General features: G+C 42.4%; 1 protein-coding gene across 1 annotated transcript; it reads left to right on the top strand.

Moving 5' to 3' along the window:
• Positions 1-8152: 8152 nt before the first annotated feature.
• Positions 8153-14430, top strand: LOC135298461 (serine/threonine-protein kinase PAK 2-like). The gene is made up of 4 exons (XM_064416010.1): positions 8153-8441; positions 9067-9263; positions 9937-10074; positions 10948-14430. The coding sequence occupies exons 1-4, from the start codon at positions 8396-8398 to the stop codon at positions 11032-11034; spliced, it is 468 nt and encodes a 155-aa protein (XP_064272080.1). The 5' UTR covers positions 8153-8395; the 3' UTR covers positions 11035-14430.
• The last annotated feature ends 1395 nt before the right edge of the window (positions 14431-15825 follow it).

Below are 15825 nucleotides of genomic sequence, written 5' to 3'. Positions count from 1 at the left end.
GCTACTCAGTAAGACAAAATCTCCTCCAAAAGACACTAAACCCAGCATATCTACAAAACAGACATTCAAGATTAAAGTTTCTCAAAGATCATGGCTATCATGTTTTAAAAGTTATATTGCAGATAACGAAATTCATTTTGAAACATAAGTTACCTTGTTAGTAACTAGCAAGGGACCTCAACCATTAATTGGAATTTGAGGCCACTGAACTCTGCTCTCACCCATTCTGCAGAAAACCTGAAAAAATTCCACTGCAGTGGGGTTCTCCGTCAGTGAAATCAGTGCCACCAAGAATACTGGCAGGTGACAGAGTCCCCTGCAAAGACTCTTATTCAGGTACCCTGTGCTCGGGGCCTTTCAGCTGCCATTTTAACCCAGGGACAATAGTCTGAACACTATTAAGTCTTTGAATAAAACCATTACGAACAAAAGTTGCAGTACACATTGCATTACTTCCTTCTTTCACCAGACAGAACTCTTATGGCAGAGAAATCCAAAGAGCCAAAATAACAAAACAGAAGAAAACTTTAACATTACATTATACTTGTTTACAGAAATATAATTTCTGGCACTTCTGGACTACTCCATATTGTAACATGTTGCCAGTGCCAATCCCAAAGCTTTTCTAATTTTAGATGCCTCAAAAAATCAGTTCATAGAATGATATTTCTTCCACATAGTTTTCACTTTGTCAGAAGCCAAGCCAGATTATTTTGCTTAGCCTTAATTCACCTCAGCATGATGCCAAATCTCAGCACCTGATCTCATTGGAGTGGTCAAGAACAGACCTGAGCAGTGCCAGCCCATTTCTAACACAATAGGGACTATTCTAATTCCTACTAGAAAAAGGATTCATCACTGAAGCATCAAATATACAGCACTGACATGTTCTAATGGAACTTGGGAAAAGGAAAATTTGTTACTGAATTTGCTGTGCACCATAAAATAACTGCTGCTGTCAATGATACAAAAGCACAAGCAGAGGTTAAAGTGTGCATATTCTGAGAGCAAGAGACCAAGAGAGTAAACATATGGAACTATGGTAAAAAACAAACATGTGAAAGAGATGTTGCTTTTTTTTTAAATTACTTCAGTACCTGATTAAGCAGTTCTCTATTAAAATCACGGTCACAAGCCAACAGTTTCAGTAATCATCAAATGATCTTGTAGAGCTCTGAATTTTAGAGAGTGCTGACTATTCCACCAACTGAAAAATAATTAGACTTCAAGATGCCTCAGACTGCCCACAAATTAAGGCAATAAAAATCCTCAGTGTGTTTGTGGAAAAAAATATTTTTCAACATGTATCTGTGCAGAGTTTGATGAAAATCAAAAGCAGCAGCTGATAGTCTCTGTGTTTATTATATACAATTAATTAGCAACACCAGTGTCCTTACTGGATACTAACATATCAAAAAATAGCAGCATATTTTGTGAGTGGCAGTTATAGTAGTTGAGTAAATCCCTATAGATCTCTCTCCTCTGTCACAAAAACTTGAATCTTGTTCATAGGAAAGCACTTACTGAAGAATGTATTTATTCTGGCAAAATCAATTTCAAATGTTTAGAGCTCTGCAAACTCATATTTTCTCTTCACTGTGTTGTAATTGCAGAAATGAATCTGAGAATGGTGATTACATGTTTCTCTAACTCTCTGACCATTTTCCTCTGCCCTGATGCACAGCATGTTTAGGAGAAGCATCTATTAGGAATTTTGTTGTCCAGTTTATGTGAAACCTTCTAGGGATGTATATCTAGACAATTTGGGTGTTTGGGGTTTCTGGATGGAAAATCTAAAAACTAAAGAGCCACTTGTAAGATGAGATGCATGGAGGGCAGCAGTATCTTATATATTGTATTTCATAAGGAGATGTAGAGTTTGACCTCATCTAGGCAAAAAATGGAAAGGGTCGATTAGCGAGAATTTGTGGCAGCTGCAGCAACTGATTAATTCCCTCAGCAGATTCTGTTTAAACTCTTTTCTGAGTGTGTAAGAGTTCCACATTTCTTAAGAGAATGGCATCATAAACCTTTTTTCCTCAGAAATACTTACTACCTTTAGTGATATTAAAGCAACAGTTCAGTGCCTTACCCACACAAGCAAGGACATGTGGCTTTCTAAGAAAGCTGTCAGGGGTTTCCTATTTCACTCCCCTTGGAGAATTAACGAAGTCCATGTCACTACCATTGACAGTTTAACTCATGCTTGAAGCACTCCATTTTCTTAGTTCCATTTTCTTTACATAATCTTGCTTGGAGAAGCAAACAAAAATATAAAACAAACAAGCAAGTTTTAGGCTTCTCACAGGAAAAAGATATTCTTTTGATACTAAGCTAAACATAATCAGCTTGTTTACTGAGAGTCTTGCAGTTAATTCCTTTTGACAGCTAACACTGTTTGAGTGGACCAACAACAGCACCTTTCACCAAAGTGGTTAAAAATTAATAATAAGCCAAAATAGTCAATGCTAAATAAGTAACGAGTGTGAAACAAGGTATAAATAATAAACCATTTAAATTGACACAAATGAGATGGTGACAAGATGGACTGTGTTCAGCACTGCAACCCTGACCCATGACCCTATAAACAATGTAGATTATTCCCATTTAGGGAGCACTCAGAAATTAAGCTCTCTGAACACATAACATCAGAGCAGCAGCACCCCATAATTTTACCGTATGGCCAAAGACTGGCAACAGGATTAATATTTTTAACCTTGTATAAACAGAGCATAATGTTTTCTAGCAATCGTCAGTGGGAAGTCTCATAGGAACTGACACATAGCTGAAAAATAAAAGTTCTCCTTGGGCTGGTTAAGCAATCTATTAAGCTATGAGTTCAGTTCAGGTCATACATGCAAATATTGATCAACAGTTGAAATACTGGTTGGCAGATCTAAAAATTACATTAAAAATGCCAGAAGCCAGAACTTCCTTCAGAAAAGGCCCAAATAAGATCTTCATTACTTTAAGTACTTCAACACATGCAGCAGAATGAAGAAGGCAAAGGCCAGTGTGACTTATTTGAAATTACTCCAGGATTCAGTCACAAGAAATTCAAAGCTTTATTGCTGGGGTTGATTCAGCAGAAGAAAGAAACCATGGCTTAAGGCTGTGGGAAAATCCTTTCTAGTTGATATGAGCAAAAAACTCATTCCCAAGATCCCACCCCTTACCTCCCCGCCCGCCTCCTCCGTTCAGATATGCAAATTGTTGCTAGGAAGTTCTGAGTTCTTCCTGTTACTGTTGGTTACTTTTTGCTGCAGCAATTGTAATATTCCTAATTGTTCTCTCCCATTGGATCCTTCCCTCAAACCCTGCCTTATAAATATCTCTGTTTTACCCTGGACTTCTTTTCTGGTTCGTTTCTAGTACAGTGCATGCTGTCCTGTTTCTTGTTTTTGCCTTATTCAAGTTCTGTTTCCAAACAGTCAGATCAGAGTAGTCTCTCTCCATAAAGTCGCCAGAGCTGATTCCCAAGGAAGCCACCAGTCAGACAGTCTGTCCAGGCAAGGGCCGGAAGGTTTCACTTTATGAAGCTGCATAAGACCTGCAGCTAATCCTTTGATTTATTTAAATTAGTGAAGCCCTTGACTGGTAAAGATGGAAATGCAATAGACTAAAATTCAACTCAACCCTCTCCAGCCCTTTAACAATCAGTAAACAGCAGTTAAAAATATGGGAAAATGCAGGCAATGAGCATTAATGTGTCCATTACTGACAAACCTTAGTCTGCTTTCTCTGTTGCATCACTAGATGGCTCATTTGAAAAATTATTTTTTGTCAAACAATTTTTTGTCTTTATTAAAATATACCTTTTTACTGAACTTCAAGTATTTTAAGGAAGCATTACCAGTTTTGAAAGACTTATTTGGAATAGGAAGACATTCAACACTGTCAGAAAATGTAACAATTTAGGCACAATGGTAATCAGAGAACTCTGGCCAAGATTCTGTTCTGTAATTCAGTATTTTGGGAGAGAAGTGCTAATTTTATGTTTTAAAAGTAAAAACCTCTAATTTACCTGTGATTAAACTGGGAACATGTCTTTTACCAAAAGCAATAGTCTTTTTCCACCAAACTCCATTTCTATTGAAATGATCAATGGCATATAGCTGGATCAACATTAATTTGCTGCTAGCCTTCCAAATCAACATTCCCTGGTAAAGGTATCATACAAATATTAGTATTTTATTCTATATGTCTACATCCTTTAATTAAACATCACTGATAATATTTCATAATCTCAGCCTCTTTTTTTTTATAACTAGAAAGTCAATTTTATGTATCTCCCATACTAATAAACTGATATGCTATGTCTTCAATTACCAAAAAAGTTAATATAATCTAATATTTTTCCTGATGATTTGGACCCCAAATTAAAGAAAATAAAAAAGTGGAAACCATAGTATTAAGTAGGTCCCAAAAGCAGATGAAAGACTGAATGATGGAAGAAAATAACACAATTTTGTAAGACAGTCATACAACTTACCAAGAGCTTGGCTTTGGGAGAAAGCAGCAGATGTTTTTATCTAAGAAACAGCCAAACTGATCAAATGAATACAGCTATTCAGAGATATATGTGCTGAAGAATGAAACGAGATCTATGAAGACACAATAATGGGTCAGAGATCAGAGCTCCCATCAGCCACTCTGCAGCAGCACCTTCACTGTACTGCTCTTCAGTGCTGCCCTTCTCAGTTTGGATTTATTTTGACTTACAAGAAACCAGATGATGCCAAAAGAAATTACACTTTTCTCACAATTTCTTTGTGGTTTTTTTTTCTTCCTAAGCAGTGATGCATTTTTAGCTGCGCAACAACCCCATTTTTTCTCTACAAAATACCTGTGGCTTAAAGCACCTTCAGCCACAATAAGAAGATAGAGTAGGGCAAGATGCATAAGACATCATAAAGATTAACCACAGCAGACCAGCAGCTTTTGAGTCAGCTCATGAAAAGCTCTCAGAATAAAGAACATTTTCTCCTTGACCTTTACCTGCTGTTGATTGTGTTTTGCCTTGTGGTGAACATTGGTTAAACCACAGCCTCATTTATCATGAATTCTCACACAGACCATTCACAGAGAAGAACTAAATGCCAAAAATGAATTGGTCTTTTTGACTAGACACCTGGGCACACATTACAACAATGACACCTAAGGTAGATCCCTGCTGTTATTTGGCTTTAGCCATGTTCCTCTTCCATCATTTTGTCATAAACAGAGTACCTGCTTGACAATTTTCTGAAGGTGGCACTTAAAAGAAATATTGGAAAAGTTGCTAAATACTGAAGATTAAAACTTAACATAAATTTCTTGAAGTTTGTTACTGTCACACAACACTGTGATAAGAATAAATCATATAAAAGTGTAGGGAAAAAAGAAGCCATTTATATACTTAATTAGTTCACAGACTGTAGTCTATGATTATCCTTTCCCAGCTGGCTGCCCAAAAGAGCAGACTTTTATCTTTCTTTCTAAGTGCTAAGTCATGGATGTGAGAGGCAAAGTTGCAGTGTTTTCCAAAGATCACCTTTCCAAATAGCATCACAAACAGGGACAGAAAATGAAATGTAGGCAGGGTCTGCTATCCAGGCTTAGAACTGAAGCAGAAATAGGGAATTCTGTTCTGTGAAATATCAAAGAGTGAACCACTCAAAAAGGAGGTTTCAATAACTTCTTCCCTCACCAGCAGGAGCATAGAAGGCCTCCATCATACTAGAGGACAGCGTTTTAAAAGCTCTAGACCTTCTCCAATATTTGTGCTTGATCCTGAGCGTAACCCACCAAAGCACAGCATCACTTCCTCTTGTCAGCCTGGTCTTACACCTGCTCCCACCAGCTGTGCTTGAGGTCACGACAGTGCTGAGGCAGAGCTGCACAAAAGCCCTGTGACAGGGCCACTGGATCCTCAGTGCCACCAGCTTCACTCCACAGATCCTGTTTTACAATCCCACATTCAAGCTGATGTAGCTACAGCCTCTATCATCCTCCTGAGCCCTGCTCAGTGCAGTAAACCCAAGCCTAACAACGTTCTAACCAACGGTTTTCTACCAGTTTCTTAAGACTGGGATAAATTAACTATAAAACAAATTGTCAAACATGCCGTAACCTGGACTAGAACAGGCTTTTGCAGGCTAGAAATGTGAAAGGCACCATAAGCAAGTCAGACTTGGAGCTTCTTTTGAAGTGAACAGAAAGCTGGGCTGAGCCACAGGAAGGGCCTGCCTTGGGCTACTGCAGGAAGGAGGGAGGATTACCCTCAGGAGACAGGTATTTCCTTCAGGGTCTGGAAAAGAATAGACACCTAAAGTTGGTGAAATATGTCCACCATTTGCAGAATCTGAAATCTTTGGAGTTGAACCTTAACATGCCCTGTGCTTAATCTGGTGAGTTCAATTTTTATTTTAGTAATTTTTTAGTTTAAGTGTAGCTACAGAAGCAATGAGTTTAATTAGGAGAATTAAGAGCATATTGTTGGACAGTTTTTAAATGGAAATGAAAAGCAGAATTCATCAGCAGATTAGTAAAGTCAAGCTATCTACTTAGTTTTAAAAATAACATACATAATAAGGCTTCCCTACTTTTTCACACAGCTCCTACACCATGCATCCAGTTCCCTTTGAGTTCCCTTGTTTAGTGATTGCAATTGTGGTCATCATTAAAAATAGCCTTCCTCTTTTGTTTCTGTGGAGCTTTTGGGAGTTTTGTATGAAACAAGCCTTGTTTTAAGTTGAATGCCATTAGATGCAGCTTTCCACACTGTGACTTTAGAGCCTAAGTTTATAATTTATGAAAGTGATCAGCTGCATGATGTTCCATTATATTGCATACCTAAATTGGATCCTTTCCTGTAATAACCCACAATTTCTAGTATCTAAACTGCCTTCATACTGACTTGCACTGATTTACTGGCATGTCATTTATACCACTTATGCCACCACTAAATTTGGCTCAAGCAAAGTTCCTGCAAGTGGCAGCCCCATTCATGAAAAGGCCACTAACAAGAAAATTATTGGTCATTTATTGCAGTCTAACCCTGTGCCTTATCTTGGACTGGAAGTGTACTTTCATTACACTTTCATTAATATAATAATGGCAAAATAAACAACTTGCTTTTCAGGTAATGGTTATGCATGCATGGGCTTGGACAGTAAATCTTTTTCTAGTTTGTGTAAATAAAAATGATGTGAAAGCACTGGTAGCTGTCAGGACTGTTGAGAAAGAGGTGCATTATCTGCATTTCTGTATGTACAAAGGAATGTACAAAGCATATAACAATCAAAGAGTTAAAGCAAAAAGGTGTGAAGCAAAAAGTGTTTTCAGTAGGAATCTGAAGTGCCATGAAAATGTGTCTTAGCAATATTCCTGTTTTTGATGGTGTGCAGTCTCATTTTATTTATGAGATGGAGTGTGAAGAAAGATTGCCAGCAACCTGATTTGCATACCAGCATTGTTGGATGTGAAATTTTATTTTAAGGATGTGATGTGTCTGTGCACAAGCTGTGGAGTCAGAGCCTGAAGAGAAGTGGACAGTTACAGGAGAGGATGTGGCTGAGAAGAGTTAGAGGGAGAAGGATCAGAATTGCAAAAGAGATGTCAAAGCAAAGTGGCCAAAGGACAGAGTAGCTGAGTCAAAATCATCATGCCAGCAAATCGGGGGAGGATGAGGAGGAAGGAGACAGGAGAAGACAGGAGTCAGCTGCAAAAATTCCCTGTGTGAAGGGGAGGTGGAGTAATCAGTGCTGGACAAGCTGTTCTGGGGCTGTGTGATTACAGTGCTTTAGCAAAAGTTTAGGGTGGGAGAAGCTGCACCTTCTTTTTGAGCTCTTCCCCTTCTCTGAGGGAGTCTGGTGACAGGACAGGTGTCACCACTGCAGCTACACATGCTGCTGGTGGGTGAAACTGTATTCCTGCTTGTCTTCTTCCTCTGTGCTGGTGGCTGGTGCTGGAGGCCTGGCTGAAAGGTCAGGAGAACCCACTGCAGCTGCTGCCCTGGGCTGGTCACGGAAATGGGCCCTGCTGGGAGGTGACTGTGACACCTTGATAAGGCCAAAAAGTGCAGGAGGAGCTTGGTGACTCCTATAGGTTTGTTTTTTGTTTGGTTTGGGGTTTTTTTAAGGCAGCATTTTGACTGTCAGGGTGGGTTAGTTCTGTGTTAATACAACTTGGCACTTCCATAACTTGGCTCTTTCCTTAGCACTGCTTGGCATAACACTTCCAAAATCGCCCTGGAATTTAAATTTCTCTCTCTCTTCTCTCCCTCTCCCTCTCTCTCTCTCTTTCTCTAACTTAGTGTCAATGATAAGGTAATATCTGTCTCCTGCCTTAACTGTGTTCTTATTGATGCTTTACATGCCTGGGAAGTGGGAGTGCTGCAGCTGGATAAAGTAACATGATGGGACATGCATTGCTGCTGCACCTGAAGGCTATAGGAATAGGTGACTTTTCTCCTTTTCTTGAGTGTGGTTGTTCTCTTTGGTAGTTACCTTGTGGAGAGGTTTGTTTGTCCAGGTTCCTGCTGCTGAGTGGGGTAGCACTGCACTTCCCTGGAGCCTTGTTTCCGTGTCTGTCGGCTGTAGTACCTGTATAGATGGCCAAAGTGCTGTGAAATGTTGACCTCAGTAGCTGCACAAGTACAATCTGTTTAGCAGGGCAGAAGCCATGGATTGTGGATGGATTTCTTCCAATTCAGGCTGTATAACACACCAGATGCAGAACACTCTGCCTGCGTTCTGCCTGATTGCTTATTTTGGTTGTTAGCATCCTAGAACTCTCAATGGAAGGACTGGGCAAAACACCATTCTTCTGCAGGGTAATTATTGTTTCCAGAGGACAAAAGCCTTGTCTTCACTCCATGGACTTCTGCCCTGCTTAAGCACCTTCAGGTTTTGTATTTTTCATTGCACGTTGGCTTTTTTAATACGGAGAATGTAGTGGGGGAGGAAAGAAGAAACTGCCCCAAACCCCTCTCAATGAAATGTATGTGTAGCAATAAAAGTCTTCTAGGAAAACCACTTCTTGGGGTGCAGCAGTTTAACCTCTTAACCTTCTGTTGTCCTGCAGCTGACTTTGGGTTCTGTGCCCAGATCACCCCTGAGCAGAGCAAGCGCAGCACCATGGTGGGGACTCCGTACTGGATGGCTCCCGAGGTGGTGACACGGAAAGCCTACGGCCCCAAAGTGGACATCTGGTCCCTGGGCATCATGGCTATTGAGATGGTGGAAGGAGAGCCCCCGTACCTCAACGAGAACCCCCTGAGGGTAAGAAGCCCTGGTGCTGCTGGAGCTGGGTGTTCACCACTGTCAGTACTTGTTGGTTAATTGCATCTGCATTAAAAAGAAAATGAAATGAAAAAGCCAACAAGTTTCAGCAGTACAAGAAAATTCCTCCAGAGGAAGACAGCTGTGTTGAATTTGCAGTCAGCCTTACCCTGACTCCCCATCCCTGGAAGTGTCCAAGGCCAGGTTGAACGGGGCTTGGAATAACCTGGGCTAGTGGAAGGTGTCCCTGCCCAAGGCAGGGGGTGGAACAAGCTGGACTTTAAGGTCCATTTCAACCTAAACCCATCTGGGATTCTGTGATAATACTTAGAAGATTTGCCTGCCTGTAAATAAAACACAGGACTTTGACCTCAGGCCTCTGTGGTAATCTGGGGAAAGTAAACCCAAGACATTATGGAAAGTTCTGCTGTGTCACAAACTGATGTTTTCTTTGCTAAGGTCAGTATCTGTTGCCAAAAAGATCTTGAACATTATTTTGCTACTAGCAAGAATAGGTCATGAGTGCCCACACATGTGGCATTTTTACAGTTCTAATCTGAAGTTGAGGAGAAGTAGCTGCAGAGCCCTCTCATCTGAGGGCTTGCCACAAGGCAGGTCAGTTTGACATCTTTTAAAGCTTGGTTTTGGCTATACCTTATTCTTCATTTTACAGGCTTTATATTTGATAGCAACTAATGGCACACCAGAACTCCAGAACCCTGAGAAACTGTCCCCAATATTCCGGGATTTCTTGAACCGATGTTTGGAGATGGATGTGGAGAAAAGAGGATCAGCCAAAGAATTGCTACAGGTGAGACTCCACTTCTTCTCACAGTGAGGTGCAGAAGGCAGAGTCAGGTCAGCCTGTAATGAACCACTCCATAGACTGGCACCCTTTCTTCTTTTTTTGTGTGTTTTCTCCTGGGAACTGTAGTGAGAGCAGTTGGTAGGAAAGATTTATAATATACTCCAAAGTTGTTCCATCATAATCTGTGAGTTCACTCTGCCACTGCCAAAGTGTCCAGTAGTTTAGAAGCTCCTTTCAGAGGATGGCCATTGATAGCATTTGCATTGCTTTTCATATTTCTGCTGGTCTGCATCAGTGTTCAAGCCTTGAAAAGAAAAGTTTCCTTTCTCCCCGATGGGTTTTGCCCTACGAGCTGAGCAGCTGGAGCAGTGACACCATTTCTCCTTTTAGTTTTGATTTTAAATACTTTCTGTGCACTGGAGAAAGGCTGGTTTGTTAAAGGAGATCTGCTTGTAGGCAGCATTGTGTGAAGGTGTGGGAGAATCACTGATGCCATTCCTGGAGAGGGCAAGGAGTAGCTCTGAGGCAGGTAGTGTAGAGGCTTTCCCAGTAAAGCCAGCTGCTGCTTCTTGCCTCTCTCTGATTATGTCTTATTTAGATCTTTGTTTTGCTCATTGCAAGTGCAGCTTCAATACTCACCTTTTCCAAAACCAGTGAGATATTCCAGGAGAAACTCCATTGGGCAAGGCAGTGTGATTCCAGCCAGCTTGGGATTGTTTTGTCCTTGTAACCATCAGGAGAAACACATGACACAAATCAGCAGTTAAAATGCAGATTCATTGCTGCCTAGCTCTGTGGAAACATGAATCCTGCTGCAAATCAAACCTTTAAAAGTGTGTCTTTCACGAATTCCTCGTGTTTCTGTCTTCCTGGCAGCATCCCTTCTTGAAACTGGCCAAACCTCTGTCCAGCTTGACGCCACTGATCCTGGCAGCCAAAGAAGCAATGAAGAGTAACCGCTAACATCCTGCCACAGCCTTCTTCCTTTTTTGTTTGTTTGTATTTTACAAATCTTTATAATATATGAAATTGTTACACTTCGGGGGGGGGGAGGGAAGGGGTTTTGTGGGGGTGGGAAATGTCTGCAAAAGGGAAGAAACTCATCCAGAAGACACCCAAATACATTGTGGCGACTCTAGAGATCCCTGTCTGGGGTCCAGAAGGAATTGAGGGCTGAATTACTGGCCTTTGTGGGGTTTTTTAATTCTGATTTTTGTTTCCCAGACAGCCCAGAAATACCACTTGCTGTGCCCGGGGCTTTAAGGGGTTTTACTTCGCTGTAACAGCTCCCATTGTACCCTCTGGGTACTTTCAATACTTGAATGACAGATTCAAGCTTTCAGAGAGCAGTACTAATTTTACCTGCTGATCTCTTTGACTCTCCTCTTCCTCCCCTCTGCCTGCAATCCCTGTGGGAAGCTCCCAGTGACTAGATTCACGGCAGGTGTGGCGAATGTGAAGGTACATTTTGCCCCTCATTTCTGTTTTGGATTAGCTGTCGCTGTACTGTAGAATCAACAACTCGGTTACTTAAGGAATCGTAATGTATGGAGATTCTTTTCACTTCTTGAGATGAAAAAGGAGAGAGAGAGGGGGAAGAGAAGTATTCAGCTGTTTCTCATACCTGTGCTCTGTGGACATTTTTTTAAATCAAAAATGTGGCCTCTTTGTAGAACCGTAATGATCGGTCAAGTCTTTGGATGTGGGTTATGGATGTGTAGGTTGGGGTCAGATACTTTATTTATGATCAAATGATCAGTTCTAGTCAGGGCAAGAAAAAATTCCAGCTGTCTTCCTGTCTGCTCTTTTTTTCCCCTGTTAGACTTGCTGGCCAGAAGCTTGAGGGATAATGTGCTTGGTGCAGTGGGTGGTTCACAAACTTGTATCTGTGCTCTGACTTGGGCTTTGGAAGTTATGCTGGTGCCTTTGACTTTTTTTATTTTACATTTCCCTTCTTTGTATCAAATACATTTTTGTATATGTTGTAATTTCCCCCCTCCTCCCCCCGCCAAGCAAATAATGCATCAACCTATGGAGTTGTCAGAGTTTAAAGTATTAGAGCTATTTTTTCCAGTTTTGTATGTGCTCCATTTGTACTAATGAAACCAGAAGAACAAATAAGCAGATCTGAGGACACTGACGATACAGGATTTTGGAAACATGATCTGAACAGATGATGATGAACACCTGGAGGTGCCAAAGTTGTGAGATGAAGCAGAGGGGAAGCAGTGCTGTCAGACCATCATGGGGCCTGTTGGACTGGCTGGTGTCACTCTGATCCTTGTCACTGAGGATTCTGTGCTGGCCAGGATGGCTGCAGCCAACCCTTGCACACAACAAAAAGTGCCTCTTTCTGAAGGACAGCGACAGCCTGAGCGCTTGAGTTCCTGGGGTGTTGCCAGGGTTGAGTTTAGCAGAGCCTCTGCTCCTTCTAATGCTACAGTCTATGCATTTCAACCTCCCCAAGTGTTTAAGGAAGAGCCAAGTAGTGCCAATGTGCCAAATGAGTCTGTGAAAGAATAACCATGACTTTAGTGGGATTGTATTGCATTCCCAGTGGGGCAGGGCCTGGGACAGACAGAGCTGTGGTTGGGTGTGGACAGAGGACCCTGAATAAAAATTTTTGCACACTTTTCCAAACATTGCTGGCAGGAGATAGAAGTGATTTTCAGAGAGTTTCAGTATCTCTGTAGAGAGAATGACATTTTGGGGACTGGTAGCCAAGGTATGACAAAACAAACTTCCAGGTGAGAGTGGCCGGGCAGGATGGCAGAGGCAGTTTGGGGGGGATGGTGGAGGGAGCAGGGCTGGGGTCTCACAGCTCCTGGGGGTCCTGTGGGGCCAGCAGGGTGCCTTGTTGGGCAGGCTCAGCTTGTGTTCTGCTCCTGTGTGGTAGTTAAAATCCGTGTTGGGTTAATTATCTTAACTGTTCCTCACAGGGATCAATCTCTCTTGCTGTAAGTGTGACAACAGTTATGGCTTTAAATTTTAAATTCAAGGAAGTGTCTCATGCCAAGTAAGGTAGTCCAAGTGCATTTGCCTGGAAAAAAAAGCTATTATGAGCCATGGGCACTGTAATCACCCTGTTTTGAGTGTGTCCTGGCTCCCTGGTCAAACGGAGCAGTGAGGAGGCTTGGCTGAGGAAAAAACCTGTTGTACCAGTGGTTCCCTCTTTGTCCATTGCTGGCAATGGACTTGGTGAAACTCCTTGTGCCAGAGTTAAAATGGGAGCTTTTCTTTCTTTCATCTTTTTTTTTTCCTTTAATGGCACAATCTAGATAAATTTAGCTTTTTTAAATAGAAAACAAGAAATCATAAGTAATTTTAACTTATTAGTTCACTTTTACTGGTGAATGAGAACGGTTTAAAACATATGTTGCAAAATTTGTCCAGTTTACCCTGCTTAGGAGACAATTTCTGAAGATTCAGGCATCCTAATGCACAAAACTTGGCCCAATCCCAAGTTCCCAAATTGTGTGTGTGACCTGGGACGGTGTTCAGCTCCCAGCATCTCCCTGGCCCCATGCAGCAACTGTTCTGTGCTGAGCTTTCCATGGGGATCAGAGGTGGGGCTGGCAGGAGAGGAGAGCCAGGAGAAGGTTTTTGTGCTGTGCTGTTGTGTCTGGAGGGCCAGGCATCACTTTTCTGAGGGTGTCTGCGAGGTGAGGAGCTCCAAGGCGTGGGTTTTCCCCAGTGGGAGCAGAGCAGAGCCCTTGGGTGGGTGCAGGGCTGGAGGAAATGATGGGAAGGGATGAGTTGCATCCAGATGTGGGGATTCCTGCGCATCCCTCTCGGGTGCCCACCTGATCCTGAGTGGGGATCAGACATGCACACAATCCCTGTGAAGTGTCAGCAGGGCAGCTTGTGGCTGAGGTGCGAGTGTGCAGGGAGTGTGAGATTCCTGGGATGTTGTTATCATACAACAAACCAGAGTTCTTATTGAAAATAACCATGGGAATGAGCACTTTGCCCTGCCTTAGGTGTTAATGAGACTAATTGGAGCCTTCCCCCCTGGCTCTGTGCAGGGAGGTGAAAAGGTTTGTCTACAGCAGATGGGTCCCGTTGTCAGAGGGGCTGGGGAGGGAGCAAAGATAATGTGATTAGGGGTCTCTCCAGCTGGAATTGAGTCAATAAATCTCTCTGGTCTGTTTTTCCCTCTGTTCCTTATGCTGTTGATGGGAATGGAAGTAGGTGCAAGCTTTCTTTTTATTTTTTTAACTGTCTTCAGATGTTAATGTTGCCTTTTGTGTAATTTAATCCCAATATGTTATTTAATTGTTACTGCAATATTAACTACTGTATTTGTTGACTTTGTTTAATAACTGTCTTTCAGGGCTAGAAATAAACTTTTAAAAAACCTTTGGGGCTTTTTCCCCCCTTTTCCCTGTCATGAGTTTATACCTTTGATAACAAGAGTATCTGAAAGGGTTCATGTGTCAGTGTTTTACTGAGATTAACAGAATGTATTTGTAATTAAGCTTCTTATGAATGCTTTAATGATGGTGGATATAATTTTATGCTAAACCAGCCTTATTCTTTAAAGTTTTATTACTCATCAGTGTCAGTACCAGCCTTGTGTTCCCCACAAGCTTTGCTGCGTGTGCCTCCCAGAAAAACTCTGGATCGCTGATGGGAGGAGAGCAGCTCCAAAACACCCTTGTCACCCACTGTGGAAGAGATCCCTCGCCCTCCATGTGGAGGGAGCAGAGCAAACACCAGCCTGGTCCATCCCAGCTGCACCTTCCCCCTCTGGTGGCCAGTGCTGGGGTGGGACCGATGGGCCCGTGACCTCTGGAGATGTGGTGATGATTCAGGAGCTGCTCCAAAGAGCTCTGCTTTGTTGCACCTTGGGCACCATCCACTGTCCTGCTCATAAACATTATGGCACAGGATCCATGGGAATGGAGCTGTCCTGCTGCCTGCTGGAAGATTTGGCTCCTGGATTTGCTCCATCACCAGTGTTGGACCATGGGAGTGAGGGCACCGGGTGCCGACAGCTCTTCGAGGACTTGGGATGAGATCCATGGTTCCTCTTGGCCTCCAAGGCTGCAGAGAGGCACTTCTGTTTTCCACTGGACCTACAAAAAGGCTGTGGGATGTTGCCTGCCAGTCCAGCCAAGGACAAGGAGGGATTTGCTTTGGGGTTGAGGCCGGGTCAGTTGGCTCTGGATGAAGTTCCTGCCTCAGCTGTGGATGGTGAGGACTTGGCATGGCCTGTGTTCTCCTGTGCTGCTGGGAAATGGGCTCTTCCCCTTTCTTGCATGTTGTACAAGCTTTGCTGGTACACTGACAAAAGGAAATGAAGAAACCACTCATCTCCAGCAGCTGCTTCACCCAGACATGAGAACGTTGGTTGGCTCAGAGCCTGTCTCTTCAGGGTTACCAATTTGTTGTAGTATCTTTGTCTTCCTATATGATCCACTCTTTGTGCATTTAAACTGGTCTTCTTTAACACTGCATTTAAGTGATTTGGCATTTAATTTCTGGGGGAAAAGTGGACAGGAGGAGAAGGTGCTTAGTGGGACTCAGGACTGTTGGGATTTTGGTCCTTGAAGGAGAGCAGGGCTTTGGCTGATTTTGGCTTGCATGGCTGAAAGTTTCAAGTCCTTGGTAAATCCTCCTAAGTCTTGTGTGAACTTGCTCATCCCTTGCACTGACCCTGAGACTTGGACCTGCCTGAGGCTATACCCAAGAGTAGCCCCCATTTTTTGAGATCAGCCTTTTCAAGATTGTGTATTTAAAACATTGTTCTTG

This window comes from Passer domesticus, chromosome 4, assembly GCF_036417665.1.
Source record: "Passer domesticus isolate bPasDom1 chromosome 4, bPasDom1.hap1, whole genome shotgun sequence".
In the NCBI taxonomy this organism is placed as follows: Eukaryota; Metazoa; Chordata; class Aves; order Passeriformes; family Passeridae; genus Passer; species Passer domesticus.
This window is presented reverse-complemented; position numbering and strand designations above follow the sequence as displayed.